The 12,744-nt window shown below is 33.3% G+C and overlaps 1 protein-coding gene across 2 annotated transcripts; it reads right to left on the minus strand.

The window, feature by feature from the left end:
• Window positions 1–504: 504 nt before the first annotated feature.
• Window positions 505–11,990, minus strand: LOC144089460 (cytosolic 5'-nucleotidase 1A-like). 2 transcript variants are annotated; one of them, XR_013305080.1, is made up of 8 exons: window positions 11,398–11,664; window positions 10,398–10,565; window positions 9,452–9,581; window positions 8,466–8,588; window positions 8,205–8,389; window positions 7,001–7,338; window positions 4,480–4,545; window positions 505–570 (listed from the first exon to the last, which is right to left on the minus strand). XR_013305080.1 is itself a non-coding variant. In XM_077620319.1 (7 exons), exons 2-7 carry the CDS (start codon window positions 11,521–11,523, stop codon window positions 7,003–7,005), a joined length of 1,068 nt encoding a protein of 355 aa, XP_077476445.1. In that variant the 5' UTR covers window positions 11,524–11,664; window positions 11,734–11,990; the 3' UTR covers window positions 5,415–7,002. The 2 variants fall into 2 exon arrangements, 1 of the variants encoding a protein (XP_077476445.1); XM_077620319.1 differs by lacking the exons at window positions 505–570; window positions 4,480–4,545 and adding an exon at window positions 11,734–11,990 and having other exon boundaries at window positions 5,415–7,338.
• Between the last annotated feature and the right edge of the window lie 754 nt (window positions 11,991–12,744).

The following is a 12,744-nucleotide window of genomic DNA, read 5'->3' on the forward strand; positions in this document are numbered from 1 at the left end:
CGTTTTTTTAAGAAAAAAAACTTACTATACTATGGCGTTTTTTTAAGAAAAAGTCTTACTATATGTGTTTTTTTTAAAGCCTTACTATACTTTGTCGTTTTTTAAAGAAAAAAGCCTTACTATACTATGTCATTTTTTAGGGGAAAAAGCCTTACTATACTATGTCGTTTTTTTTTAAGAAAAAAAGCCTTACTATACTATGTCGTTTTTAAGGAAAAAAAGCCTTACTATACTATGTCGTTTTAGGGGAAAAAAGCCTTACTATACTATGTCGTTTTTTTAGGGAAAAAAGCCTTACTATGCTATGTCGTTTTTTTAAGAAAAAAAGCCTTACTATACTATGTCGTTTTTTTTGGGAAAAAAAGCCTTACTATACTATGTCGTTTTTTAAAGAAAAAAGCCTTACTATACTATGTCGTTTTTTAAAGAAAAAAGCCTTACTATACTATGTCGTTTTTTTAAGAAAAAAGGCTTACTATACATGGTCCCATTCAACAAACCTTACGTGGGTGAGTGGTTAGAGCATTGGCCTCACAGGCTGAGGTTCTGAGTTCAATCCTCTGTCTTGACCTGTGTCACAAGAAAAATATTTTTAACATACACTGTCTTTTTGTTTTTTAAAGATAAATAACATTACTAGACATAGTCGTTTTTGACAAGTAAAAGTTTTACTATACTTGATCCATATTTTTATTTTTGTTTGACATGTTGTCTCACTGTGGCTGAGTGGTTAGTGTCAACCCCAGTCATGAGGTTCAGAGTTCAATCCTGGGTCATTACCTTTTTCTCGAGGCCTTACTATATTATGTCGTTTTTTTTAAAGAAAAAAAGCCTTACTATACTATGTCATTTTTTAGGAAAAAAAGCCTTACTATACTATGTCGTTTTTTAAAGAAAAAATGCCTTACTATACTATGTCATTTTTAAGGAAAAAAAGCCTTACTATACTATGTCGTTTTAGGGGAAAAAAGCCATGTCGTTTTTTTTTAAAGAAAAAAAGCCTTACTATACTATGTCGTTTTTTAAAGAAAAAGAGCCTTACTATACTATGTCGTTTTTAAGGAAAAAAAGCCTTACTATACTATGTCGTTTTAGGGGAAAAAAGCCATGTCGTTTTTTTTTAAAGAAAAAAAGCCTTACTATACTATGTCATTTTTTAGGAAAAAAAGCCTTACTATACTATGTCGTTTTTTAAAGAAAAAAAGCCTTACTATACTATGTCGTTTTTTTAGGGAAAAAAAGCCTTGCTATACTATGTCGTTTTTTATAGAAATAAGGCCTTACTATACTATGTCGTTTTTTAAAGAAAAAAAGCCTTACTATACTATGTCGTTTTTTATAGAAATAAGGCCTTACTATACTATGTCGTTTTTTAAAGAAAAAAAGCCTTACTATACTATGTCGTTTTTAAGGGAACAAGCCTTACTATACTATGTCGTTTTTTTTAAAGAAAAAAAGCCTTACTATACTATGTCATTTTTTAGGAAAAAAAGCCTTACTATACTATGTCGTTTTTTAAAGAAAAAAAGCCTTACTATACTATGTCGTTTTTTAAAGAAAAAAAGCCTTACTATACTATGTCGTTTTTTAAATAAAAAAAGCCTTACTATACTATGTCGTTTTTAAGGGAAAAAGCCTTACTATACTATGTCGTTTTTTTTTAAGAAAAAAAGCCTTACTATACTATGTCGTTTTTAAGGGAAAAAGCCTTACTATATTATGTCATTTTTTAAGGAAAAGAAGCCTTACTAAACTATGTCGTTTTAGGGGGGAAAAGCCTTACTATACTATGTCGTTTTTTTAGAGAAAAAAGCCTTACTATGCTATGTTGTTTTTTTAAGAAAAAAGCCTTACTATACTATGTCGTTTTTTAAAGAAAAAAGCCTTACTATACTGTCATTTTTTAAGAAAAAAAGCCTGACTATACTATGTCGTTTTTTAAGAAAAAAGCCTTACAATACTATGTTGTTTTTTTTAAGAAAAAAAGCCTTACTATACTATGTCGTTTTTTAGGAAAAAAACCTTACTATACTATGTCGTTTTTTAGGGAAAAAAGCCTTATACTATGTCGTTTTTTAAAGAAAAAAGGCCTTACTATACTATGTTGTTTTTTTAAGAAAAAAGCCTGACTATACTATGTCGTTTTTTTTAGAAAAAGAGCCTTACTATACTATGTCGTTTTTTAAGAGGTTTTTTTTAAGAAAAAAGGCCTTACTATACTATGTTGTTTTTTTAAGAAAAAAGCCTGACTATACTATGTCGTTTTTTAAAGAAAAAAAGCCTTACTATACTATGTCGTTTTTTTAAGTAAAAAAGTCTTACTATACTGTCGTTTTTTTTTTCTCACAAAAAGCCTTACTATACTATGTCATTTTTTAGGGGAAAAAGCCTTACTATACTGTCGTTTTTTATAGAAATAAGGCCTTACTATACTATGTCGTTTTTTGAGAAAAAAGCCTTACTATACATGGTCCCCTTCAACAAAGCTTACCGTGGGTGAGTGGTTAGAGCATTGGCCTCACAGGCTGAGATCTTGAGTTCAATCCTCTGTCTTGACCTGTGTCACAAGAAAAATATTTTTAACATACACTGTCTTTTTGTTTTTTAAAGATAAATAACATTACTAGACATAGTCGTTTTTGACAAGTAAAAGTTTTACTATACTTGATCCATATTTTTATTTTTGTTTGACATGTTGTCTCACTGTGGCTGAGTGGTTAGTGTCAACCCCAGTCATGAGGTTCAGAGTTCAATCCTGGGTCATTACCTTTTTCTCGAGGCCTTACTATATTATGTCGTTTTTTTTAAAGAAAAAAAGCCTTACTATACTATGTCATTTTTTAGGAAAAAAAGCCTTACTATACTATGTCGTTTTTTAAAGAAAAAATGCCTTACTATACTATGTCATTTTTAAGGAAAAAAAGCCTTACTATACTATGTCGTTTTAGGGGAAAAAAGCCATGTCGTTTTTTTTTAAAGAAAAAAAGCCTTACTATACTATGTCGTTTTTTAAAGAAAAAGAGCCTTACTATACTATGTCGTTTTTAAGGAAAAAAAGCCTTACTATACTATGTCGTTTTAGGGGAAAAAAGCCATGTCGTTTTTTTTTAAAGAAAAAAAGCCTTACTATACTATGTCATTTTTTAGGAAAAAAAGCCTTACTATACTATGTCGTTTTTTAAAGAAAAAAAGCCTTACTATACTATGTCGTTTTTTTAGGGAAAAAAAGCCTTGCTATACTATGTCGTTTTTTATAGAAATAAGGCCTTACTATACTATGTCGTTTTTTAAAGAAAAAAAGCCTTACTATACTATGTCGTTTTTTATAGAAATAAGGCCTTACTATACTATGTCGTTTTTTAAAGAAAAAAAGCCTTACTATACTATGTCGTTTTTAAGGGAACAAGCCTTACTATACTATGTCGTTTTTTTTAAAGAAAAAAAGCCTTACTATACTATGTCATTTTTTAGGAAAAAAAGCCTTACTATACTATGTCGTTTTTTAAAGAAAAAAAGCCTTACTATACTATGTCGTTTTTTAAAGAAAAAAAGCCTTACTATACTATGTCGTTTTTTAAATAAAAAAAGCCTTACTATACTATGTCGTTTTTAAGGGAAAAAGCCTTACTATACTATGTCGTTTTTTTTTAAGAAAAAAAGCCTTACTATACTATGTCGTTTTTAAGGGAAAAAGCCTTACTATATTATGTCATTTTTTAAGGAAAAGAAGCCTTACTAAACTATGTCGTTTTAGGGGGGAAAAGCCTTACTATACTATGTCGTTTTTTTAGAGAAAAAAGCCTTACTATGCTATGTTGTTTTTTTAAGAAAAAAGCCTTACTATACTATGTCGTTTTTTAAAGAAAAAAGCCTTACTATACTGTCATTTTTTAAGAAAAAAAGCCTGACTATACTATGTCGTTTTTTAAGAAAAAAGCCTTACAATACTATGTTGTTTTTTTTAAGAAAAAAAGCCTTACTATACTATGTCGTTTTTTAGGAAAAAAACCTTACTATACTATGTCGTTTTTTAGGGAAAAAAGCCTTATACTATGTCGTTTTTTAAAGAAAAAAGGCCTTACTATACTATGTTGTTTTTTTAAGAAAAAAGCCTGACTATACTATGTCGTTTTTTTTAGAAAAAGAGCCTTACTATACTATGTCGTTTTTTAAGAGGTTTTTTTTAAGAAAAAAGGCCTTACTATACTATGTTGTTTTTTTAAGAAAAAAGCCTGACTATACTATGTCGTTTTTTAAAGAAAAAAAGCCTTACTATACTATGTCGTTTTTTTAAGTAAAAAAGTCTTACTATACTGTCGTTTTTTTTTTTCTCACAAAAAGCCTTACTATACTATGTCATTTTTTAGGGGAAAAAGCCTTACTATACTGTCGTTTTTTATAGAAATAAGGCCTTACTATACTATGTCGTTTTTTGAGAAAAAAGCCTTACTATACATGGTCCCCTTCAACAAAGCTTACCGTGGGTGAGTGGTTAGAGCATTGGCCTCACAGGCTGAGATCTTGAGTTCAATCCTCTGTCTTGACCTGTGTCACAAGAAAAATATTTTTAACATACACTGTCTTTTTGTTTTTTAAAGATAAATAACATTACTAGACATAGTCGTTTTTGACAAGTAAAAGTTTTACTATACTTGATCCATATTTTTATTTTTGTTTGAAATGTTGTCTCACTGTGGCTCAGTGGTTAGTGTCAACCCGTCATGAGGTTCAGAGTTCAACCCTGGGTCATTACCTTTTTCTCGAGTTTTTTTTTCAAGAAAAAAAAGCCCTACTATACTATGTCGTTTTTTTTAAAGAAAAAAAAGCCTTACTATACTATGTCGCTTTTTTAAGAAAAAGTCTTACTATATGTGTTTTTTTAAAGCCTTACTATACTATGTTGTTTTTTAAGAAAAAAAGCCTCACTATACTATGTCGTTTTTTAGGGAAAAAGGCCTTACTATATACTATGTCGTTTTTAAGGAAAAAAAGCCTTACTATACTATGTCATTTTTTTAAGAAAAAAAGCCTTACTATACTATGTCGTTTTTTAAGAAAAAAAGCCTTACTATACGATGTCGTTTTTTTAAAGAAAAAAAAGCCTTACTATACATGGACCTCTTCAACAAGTCTAATCGTGGCTGAGTGGTTAGAGCATTGGCCTCATGAGTCTGAGATTCAGTGTTCAATCACTGGGTTGGACCTGTTTCACATGAAGAATATCTTTAATATACATTGTCTCTTTATTTTTTTAAAGATAAATAACATTACTGGACAGTCTTTTTCGACAAGTAAAAGTTTTACTATACTTAATCCATATTTTTATTTTTGAGATAAATGTAGTCTCACTGTGGCCGAGTGGCTAGTGTCAACCCCGCAGTCATTAGATTCAGGCTTCAATCATGGGTCAATACCCTTTTGCTCTAGTTTTATTTTTCAAGAAAAAAGCCTTAGTTTATGTTTTTTCAGGAAAAAAGCCATACTATACATGTTCATATTTTTTCAAGAAAAAAGCTTATTATACATGGTCATTTTTTCTAAAAAGCCTTATCATACATGGTCATATTTTTTCAAGAACAACCCCAACTATACATGGTCTTATTTGCCAGTGAGGCTTACCATGGATCAGTGGTTTGTACATTGGCCCCACAGGTCTGAAATTCAGGTTTGAATCCTCAGTCTCAACCTTTTTCACAAGAAAAATAGTCCTAATATACTTTTTAAAAAGAAAAATAATCTTATTTGACAGTCTTTTTTGACACATAAAAGCCTTACTATACTTGATCCATATTTCTATTTGTAACAGAAAAGTAGTCTCACCGTGATTCGAGTGTTAACCCCAGTCCTGAGTCTAAGTATACATTGTCATTTTTTTAACAAATAAAAGCCTTACAAGCTTTACATTCATGGTCATTTTTGAACAAGAAAAGCTTTATTATTCAGGGTCATTTTTTGAACAAAAAAACCTTACCATTCATGATCATATTTTTGAACCTCACTATACAGTATTAGCTTTTCCTTCTCAAAAAGCCTTATTTATACACGGTCTATTTTTTTAAATAAAAAATGACAAACTATACGTGGTCTAGTTTTTTTCTCCAAAAATGGCATACTTACGTGGTCTATTTTTTTTTATAAAAAAATGGCACAGTCCACGTGGTCTATTTTTTTCCCCAAAAAATGCCCTACTTCACGTGGTCTTCTTTTTTTAATGGCTTACCATACATGGTCAAGTTTTTGGGACAAAAGATGGCATACTATACATGGTCCAGTTTTTTTGTTTTACAAAAAATGGCACACTACACATGCTCTAGTCTTTTTGACAAAAAAATGGCACACTACACATGCTCTAGTTTTTTGACAAAAACAGCATACTATACATGGTCCAGTTTTTTTTATTTATTTTTTTACAAAAAATGGCATACTATACAATGTATAGTATGCCATTTTTTGTATTACATGGTCAGGTTTTTTGACAAAAAAAGGCATACCACACATGCTCTAATTTTTCTGACAAAAAATGGCATACTAAACATGGTCTAGCTTTTTTTAAAACAAAAAAATGGCATAATTTACATTGTAATATATACTTTGCTTTTACAAAAAAAGCCTTATGAAACACGGTTGGCTTTTTTTACACAAAGAAGCATACTATAAATGATCTATTTTATAAAAGGCTTACTATACTATACAACAAATAAAATCTTTACTATTCATGTTATTTTTTTAAAGAAAAAAAAGCCTTACTATACATGGTCTTTTTTTGTGAGTGACGATTTGCTAAAAATATTTTAGAAATCTGTACATTAAAAATTAGCTCATTCTAGCGTCATCAATTAAATATAGCTTGGACGCAATTAGCTAATCATTCTAATTCTGATTTTATCTATGTTTCACAACGTTCCTTCTTCGTCGATATTGGGGTTGAAACATTTTTTTTTTAAGGGCGATCATTTTCATCCATTTGGGCATCGAATTTTTCCAGATGTTACGGACTCACCCTCATTCCTTGGCTTGCGTCTGGGCGACGCCGTAAGGGACGTGACAGGCTACGGTGCCGAGCTCGGCCGCCCCTTCCACGTGGAACATCTGGTCGTCGAAGAAAATGTGCGGCCTGATCTTCTCCAGCATGGGGCCCTTGGGGGCCCCCGCCAGGAAGAGAGCCTCGTCGATCTCCAGGCCCCACGAGCGCAGCGTCTTTAAGGCTCTGGTGCCTGAGCTGGCGGCGCTGCGTGCCGTCACCAGATAAGTGCGGATGGGGCAGTCCATTCGCAGGCCTTTGTCGAAAAACTTCCTCTGTAGTTTTCCCAACGCCTCCAAGAAGCCCTTCAACGGGCCCTGATCAAAAAAAAGAAGACCATAAACCACAGTGAGGACAGCATTTCCGCATAGTCACACTTTTATTCAAAGTTTTGCTGGACGCGCGACTTGTACATGTTTTTTTCTCCCTCTATGACCACCGAAAAATTGTTGCGTGTCATTTTACAATAGTTTCTTTAAATGTATGTTTGTTTGTTTTATTTCTAATCAAATAAAAAAAGACTTATTCTCCAGTGTGACTTAGTTTTTTTCCTCTATATTTTTTAGCTGGGACCCAACAACCGTATATGTAAAAACAAATGTTTCTATCTTTCGTTTGAAATGCTGTAAATCAACAGGTGAAGCCAGCTATTGTTTAATAGCTAGCTAAAGTGGCTAGCACAACTATTCAATGTCTTTAGCCATCAGCCTCAATGCTAATGTACAGTTTTTTTTCTATTTTTCATTAAAAATGCTATGAATGAGCACGTTGTTCCCATTGGCTGTCGTCTTTTAACCATGAAAACTGCATTTTGGTGAAGACAGCTAATAGCTAGCTAAAGCGGTTAGCACAACTATTTTACCCATTGAGCGTCACCTTAAATTCATTAAGACTGCGTTTTTATGACGACAGCTAATAGCTAGCTAAAGTTAGCACAAGTATACAACGTCTTTCGCCATTAGACTCAGTGCTAATTCTGAAAAAAATGTTAGATATAAATGTGTTTTCTTATTTTCTATGTCAAGACTTTAATTGTACGGCGTGTTAATGACCAATAAACACTGCGACGGGAACCGGAGTCTCGAACGCAATCAACGGGACAACTTTTTTAACACACACGTTAATTGCTGGCGGCAAAGTGGACTCATTGGAGATGCTTAGCAGCTAGCGACATATACTGTACGTGATCCAGAAGCTTGTTCTCGTGGGCCTTCTCGTGTTCAAAGAACTTCTCCAGCCCTTCCGCCTTGAAAATGCGTTCCGACTCGTCCGAGAAGAGGACGGCGTCGCCGTCGAAGGCGACTCGAAGCTGGGTCTCCGACACCTCCTTCTTCTTCTCCGGGGCGAACATGGTGGCGGCCGCGATACCTGATGGGAAAACGCACGCGCTCGCCCTCTAGCGGTTGTATTGTCTGACTCATTAAAAAAAATGGTTCCCACTGACCTTCTGCCAGAGCTTCTCGCACTTTGGTCGAGTCAGCGGAAAGGTATAAATTTGTGTGATAGGCTTTTAAGTAACCAATGGGACTGTTTCCTCCGGTCATGCAGAAGCGCTCGATCAATAAGTCTGGAAAAACAATCGGGCAGGCAAGATGTTATTTTATGGAATGTTTGCTGGGAAAGGCTCCAGCACCCCCACGACCCTTGAGAGGATAAGCAGTATGAAAAATGAACGAATGATTTTTTTATTGCATAATAACAATTATTTATTATCATTACTATCATCATCATCACTATTATTATCATTATTATTGTTATTATCATTATCATTATTATCATTATTATCATTATTATCATCATTATCATTATTATCATCATTATCAATTATCATTATCAATTATCATTATCAATTATCATTATCAATTATTATTATCAATTATCATTATTATCATTATCAATTATCATTATTATCATTATCAATTATCATCATTATCATCATTATCATCATTATCATTATTGTCATTATTATCATTATTGTCATTATTATCATCATTGTCATTATTATCATCATTGTCATCATTGTCATCATTGTCATCATTATCATCATTATCATCATTATCATCATTATCATCATTATCATCATCATTATTATTATTATTATTATTATTATTATTATAACATCTTTTCTCATTCCAAGTGGGAGGTTGAGATTGAAAACATTAATACTTATTTTTCCTCACTGACCATTGGTTGGAGACAACTGATTTTGGGTACCATTTCCTAAATTAATTACAAAAATGTCCACTATAGGACGACATATCTCACTAATGTCTTTAATAAATTAGAAAACTTTAGCTTTGGTAGAAGGACTCATAAATGTCCAAATCTATCGTTAAGAATAACCAAACTACAAAATCATTGAACATGTCTTCAAAAGGCAAGCAAATGAAATATTAAAAATAAAAATAAAATCAGCCTGTGTCGACTCACCGTGATGATTGATGGTATAGATGAGGCGCAGGCCCACGTACGCGTGGTTGTTTGTCACGAGCACCACGTCGAAAAGCTCCTCACTGTGTGGGTAAAGCTCCCGCAGCCGATTGTTAACCGCCTCCAGAGCCTGGGAACGCCACCAATTGCATTATTCAACTAAAAATATACATTTTTAATCTTGAAACCGCATTATTTTCCAACACCCACACATGCAAGAGTCATAACATTTTCAATTTCAAATCCACTTATTATCAAAATGCACTTTACCTTCCATTAACTCCAATTTAAGGCGCATTAAAAACAACAAATGTACAACCCAAAACAAGGCACAAAACCCAAAATCCTTAAAAGTTCAAACCAAAACAATTTTTACCCCCCAAAAATCTTTTTAAACAAAGAAAAATAGTGTTTAAGTGCGTTTTTGAGTCTCAACTATATGTTTTAATATTTAAACACCCTTTTTCTTTGATTGGAATGAAATCTCATTATTCGTCATCGAATTTTTTTCTCCAACTTTTACATGACAATTTGTTTATTATTGTATCAAAAATACAAAATACCCAAACAATAACATCGATATTGGTTAGCCGTCAGCCTTACATAAATATAAAACTAGTTATTCAATACAAAAAACATTGTTTTGCTTTTATTACTCAACATATAAAACCTACAAAACAACTTCTTTCATCATTAAAAAAAATTGACTATTTTTAGTTCTGTAGTCATGACGATTCATAAGCCACGTTGTTCAGATAGTTCATTTTATGTGGGTTTTGTTTGGGGGGTTTTCCGATGGGATTGGTCATCCTGACTAAATCCCAAATATCTTGACATGTCATTCAATGCAAACATCCAATTGATGGAAGGCAGACATTTACAGGTAAAAAATGAAAAAAAAAAGATTTGTACAAAAGTTTTTTTTTTAAATTTGGAATTCTCTAACCTTGACAAAGGAGAAGGCCGGACCAGGACCGAAAGGCTGTCTTTCATGTTCCAGCTGGTACTTGAGGTAGTCCTCCATACCCTGGCGCTCGTAAATCTGCTGTTCCCGCTCCATGTTGAAAAGAACCCGTGACGACACGGCAATGGTGATGGCGTTCTCGGGTTTGGGCTAGAACGTCAAACGTGAACAACGACAGCAGAGAACAGAACATGAATCCATTTTGAATTTGAACAAATACTCGCACGTATTTTAAGTGTTCGGGCTGATAATACTAGAAAATAAAAGTGCAACTCAATGATCTTTTTAAATTATGGGTGTGTAAACTTTTTTCTCTAAAGTCAACTTTTTCCGAAAAATCCAAGAATTAGCTCATTGGCTGCGTTTGACGGATTTTTTTTTTGGCTGCCACTCCAAATGGATTGGACGTCTATTGCTCTAAATGGGAGCCATTGTGTTTCAATTTGATTTGTTGAATTTTAACGTTATGTCATATTCACCACTGCCACCAGAGGGCACTGTATTCTCCCAAATCTGTAGGACTAAGAACAACACTTTCAAAACAAACCATTACAACACTGTTCGGATTAACTTTATCATCCTAGCATTTAATTCATTGTGTTTGAACTTGATTTATTGAATTTTAACGTTGTCATATTCACCACTGGCACTAGAGGGCACTGTATTCTCCCAAATCTATAGGACTAAGTACAACACTTTCAAAACAAACCATTACAACGCCATTCGGATTAACTTCATCATCCTACCGTTTAATTCATTGTGTTTGAATTTGATTTATTGAATTTTAACATTATGTCATATGCACCACTGCCACCAGAGGGCACCGTATTCTCCCAAATCTATAGGACTAAGTACAATACTTTCAAAACAAACCGTTACAACGCCGCTTGAATGAACCTCATCATCCTAGCATTTAATTTTAGCAATTTTAATTTTCTATTTATTGTTGGAGCCTAAAATTAAAAATGTAAAGAATACTCACTGGCTGAGGTTTCCTAGTTGGAGTTGATGCTTTCACTTCAAGCGTCTTCTTCTCTTCCCAGTCGCTACTCACGCCATTTCCGCTCCGTCCACCGACTGTCGAAATTCCGCCGTTGCTCAAATTCATTTTGGACCAAAAATAAATAAATAAAATGGTTCCCTTGCTCCGGTCTGTGAGCACCGCCGCGGAAGGAGTTAGCTGCAAAGTGCTGTCTCACTCATGCGCAGTCCCAATTGGAGCCAGAGTTGGCCACCCGGCAAATGAGATCTGGAAAAAAAGAACGACTTAGTGGAAGCGTGGGAAGAAATACATATTCGGGATGACAATTCTTCTCACCGTTGGCATCCATTCACACTTTGACGTGCAGTCGTTTGCCGTCCTCCCTCTTTATTTTAACCCTCTCAATGTCAAAAAAAAATATGCTGTATTTGTGGGGGTAAATAGAGATTTTTGTATATGATAGCCATCATGCTAATTTACTGTGATGTCATTTTAACATTATATTTTATACTATGGCACAGTAGTGTGGGAAATTGAGCCACACACACACATTCTTTCTAAAAGGATCTTGGCACTTTGGTTGTTGCTAGGCAACAGCCACAGACTGGCTAGCTCTCGGATCTAATAATAAAGTGCATTAAACATATGAAATGTGCCATAAAGTAATTTAGAGGAAGGCAGGAGGGCTTCTGGGTAAATTATGTTGCGCAGAAATTTCCAGAAAAAAAAGAAGAGGAGGTCCAACCAATTGTTGCATGGAGGACTGGCACTGACTGACAATGACAATACATGTTTTTTTTAAGACCGTATATTTAAAAATACTAAAATGTCTGTGTATTCCAGCAATTTTTATCTTGCACAAATTAACGTTTAAGTTCCTTCTTGGCACATGGACTGCATTTAACTAATATTTTTTTTGTGATTAATAATGAATTCTTTCATTGTCAGATTCTAGCAAATATTCAATTTGCATACTTTAAACAAGTGTCTTTTATATTTTAAAAAAATCTACAAGGTGTTAACTTTAGCACTCACATTTATATGACTTAGTGACTATATATCTAAAATACAGGTTCAAATTCGATGCATATTCATGTTGGCTGCCTGCAATAATCATCCTATCCACCAGAGGTCCCAGTTTCACAACAGAATGGTTCACCCTTCTAATACCTTTAAGTTGTTTATCTTTGGTGTGTATCATGAAATTTGATTATATTCGATAGTTATCCAAAACACTCAGTGTACACTCCCTCTAGTGGTATAAAACATTTAATTCAATCCTTACATATACATATTACCAGTTAATTCATTCCCCCTCATTAATATGTAGTGTTAATGCTTCAACTG

The sequence above is a fragment of the Stigmatopora argus genome, chromosome 15 (assembly GCF_051989625.1).
Source record: "Stigmatopora argus isolate UIUO_Sarg chromosome 15, RoL_Sarg_1.0, whole genome shotgun sequence".
Taxonomy (NCBI): Eukaryota; Metazoa; Chordata; class Actinopteri; order Syngnathiformes; family Syngnathidae; genus Stigmatopora; species Stigmatopora argus.

What these genes read in the sequence shown, in the direction of transcription:
- LOC144089460 (XM_077620319.1), bottom strand. Translation starts at nt 11,523, where the DNA reads ATGAATTTGAGCAACGGCGGAATTTCGACAGTCGGTGGACGGAGCGGA. An exon ending in CTATACCATCAATCATCACG is followed by an intron (nt 8,589 to 9,451) that starts GTGAGTCGACAC and finishes TTGTTTTTCCAG; the next exon opens with ACTTATTGATCGAGCGCTTC. An exon ending in AGAACAAGCTTCTGGATCAC is followed by an intron (nt 7,339 to 8,204) that starts GTACAGTATATG and finishes TTTTTTGATCAG; the next exon opens with GGCCCGTTGAAGGGCTTCTT.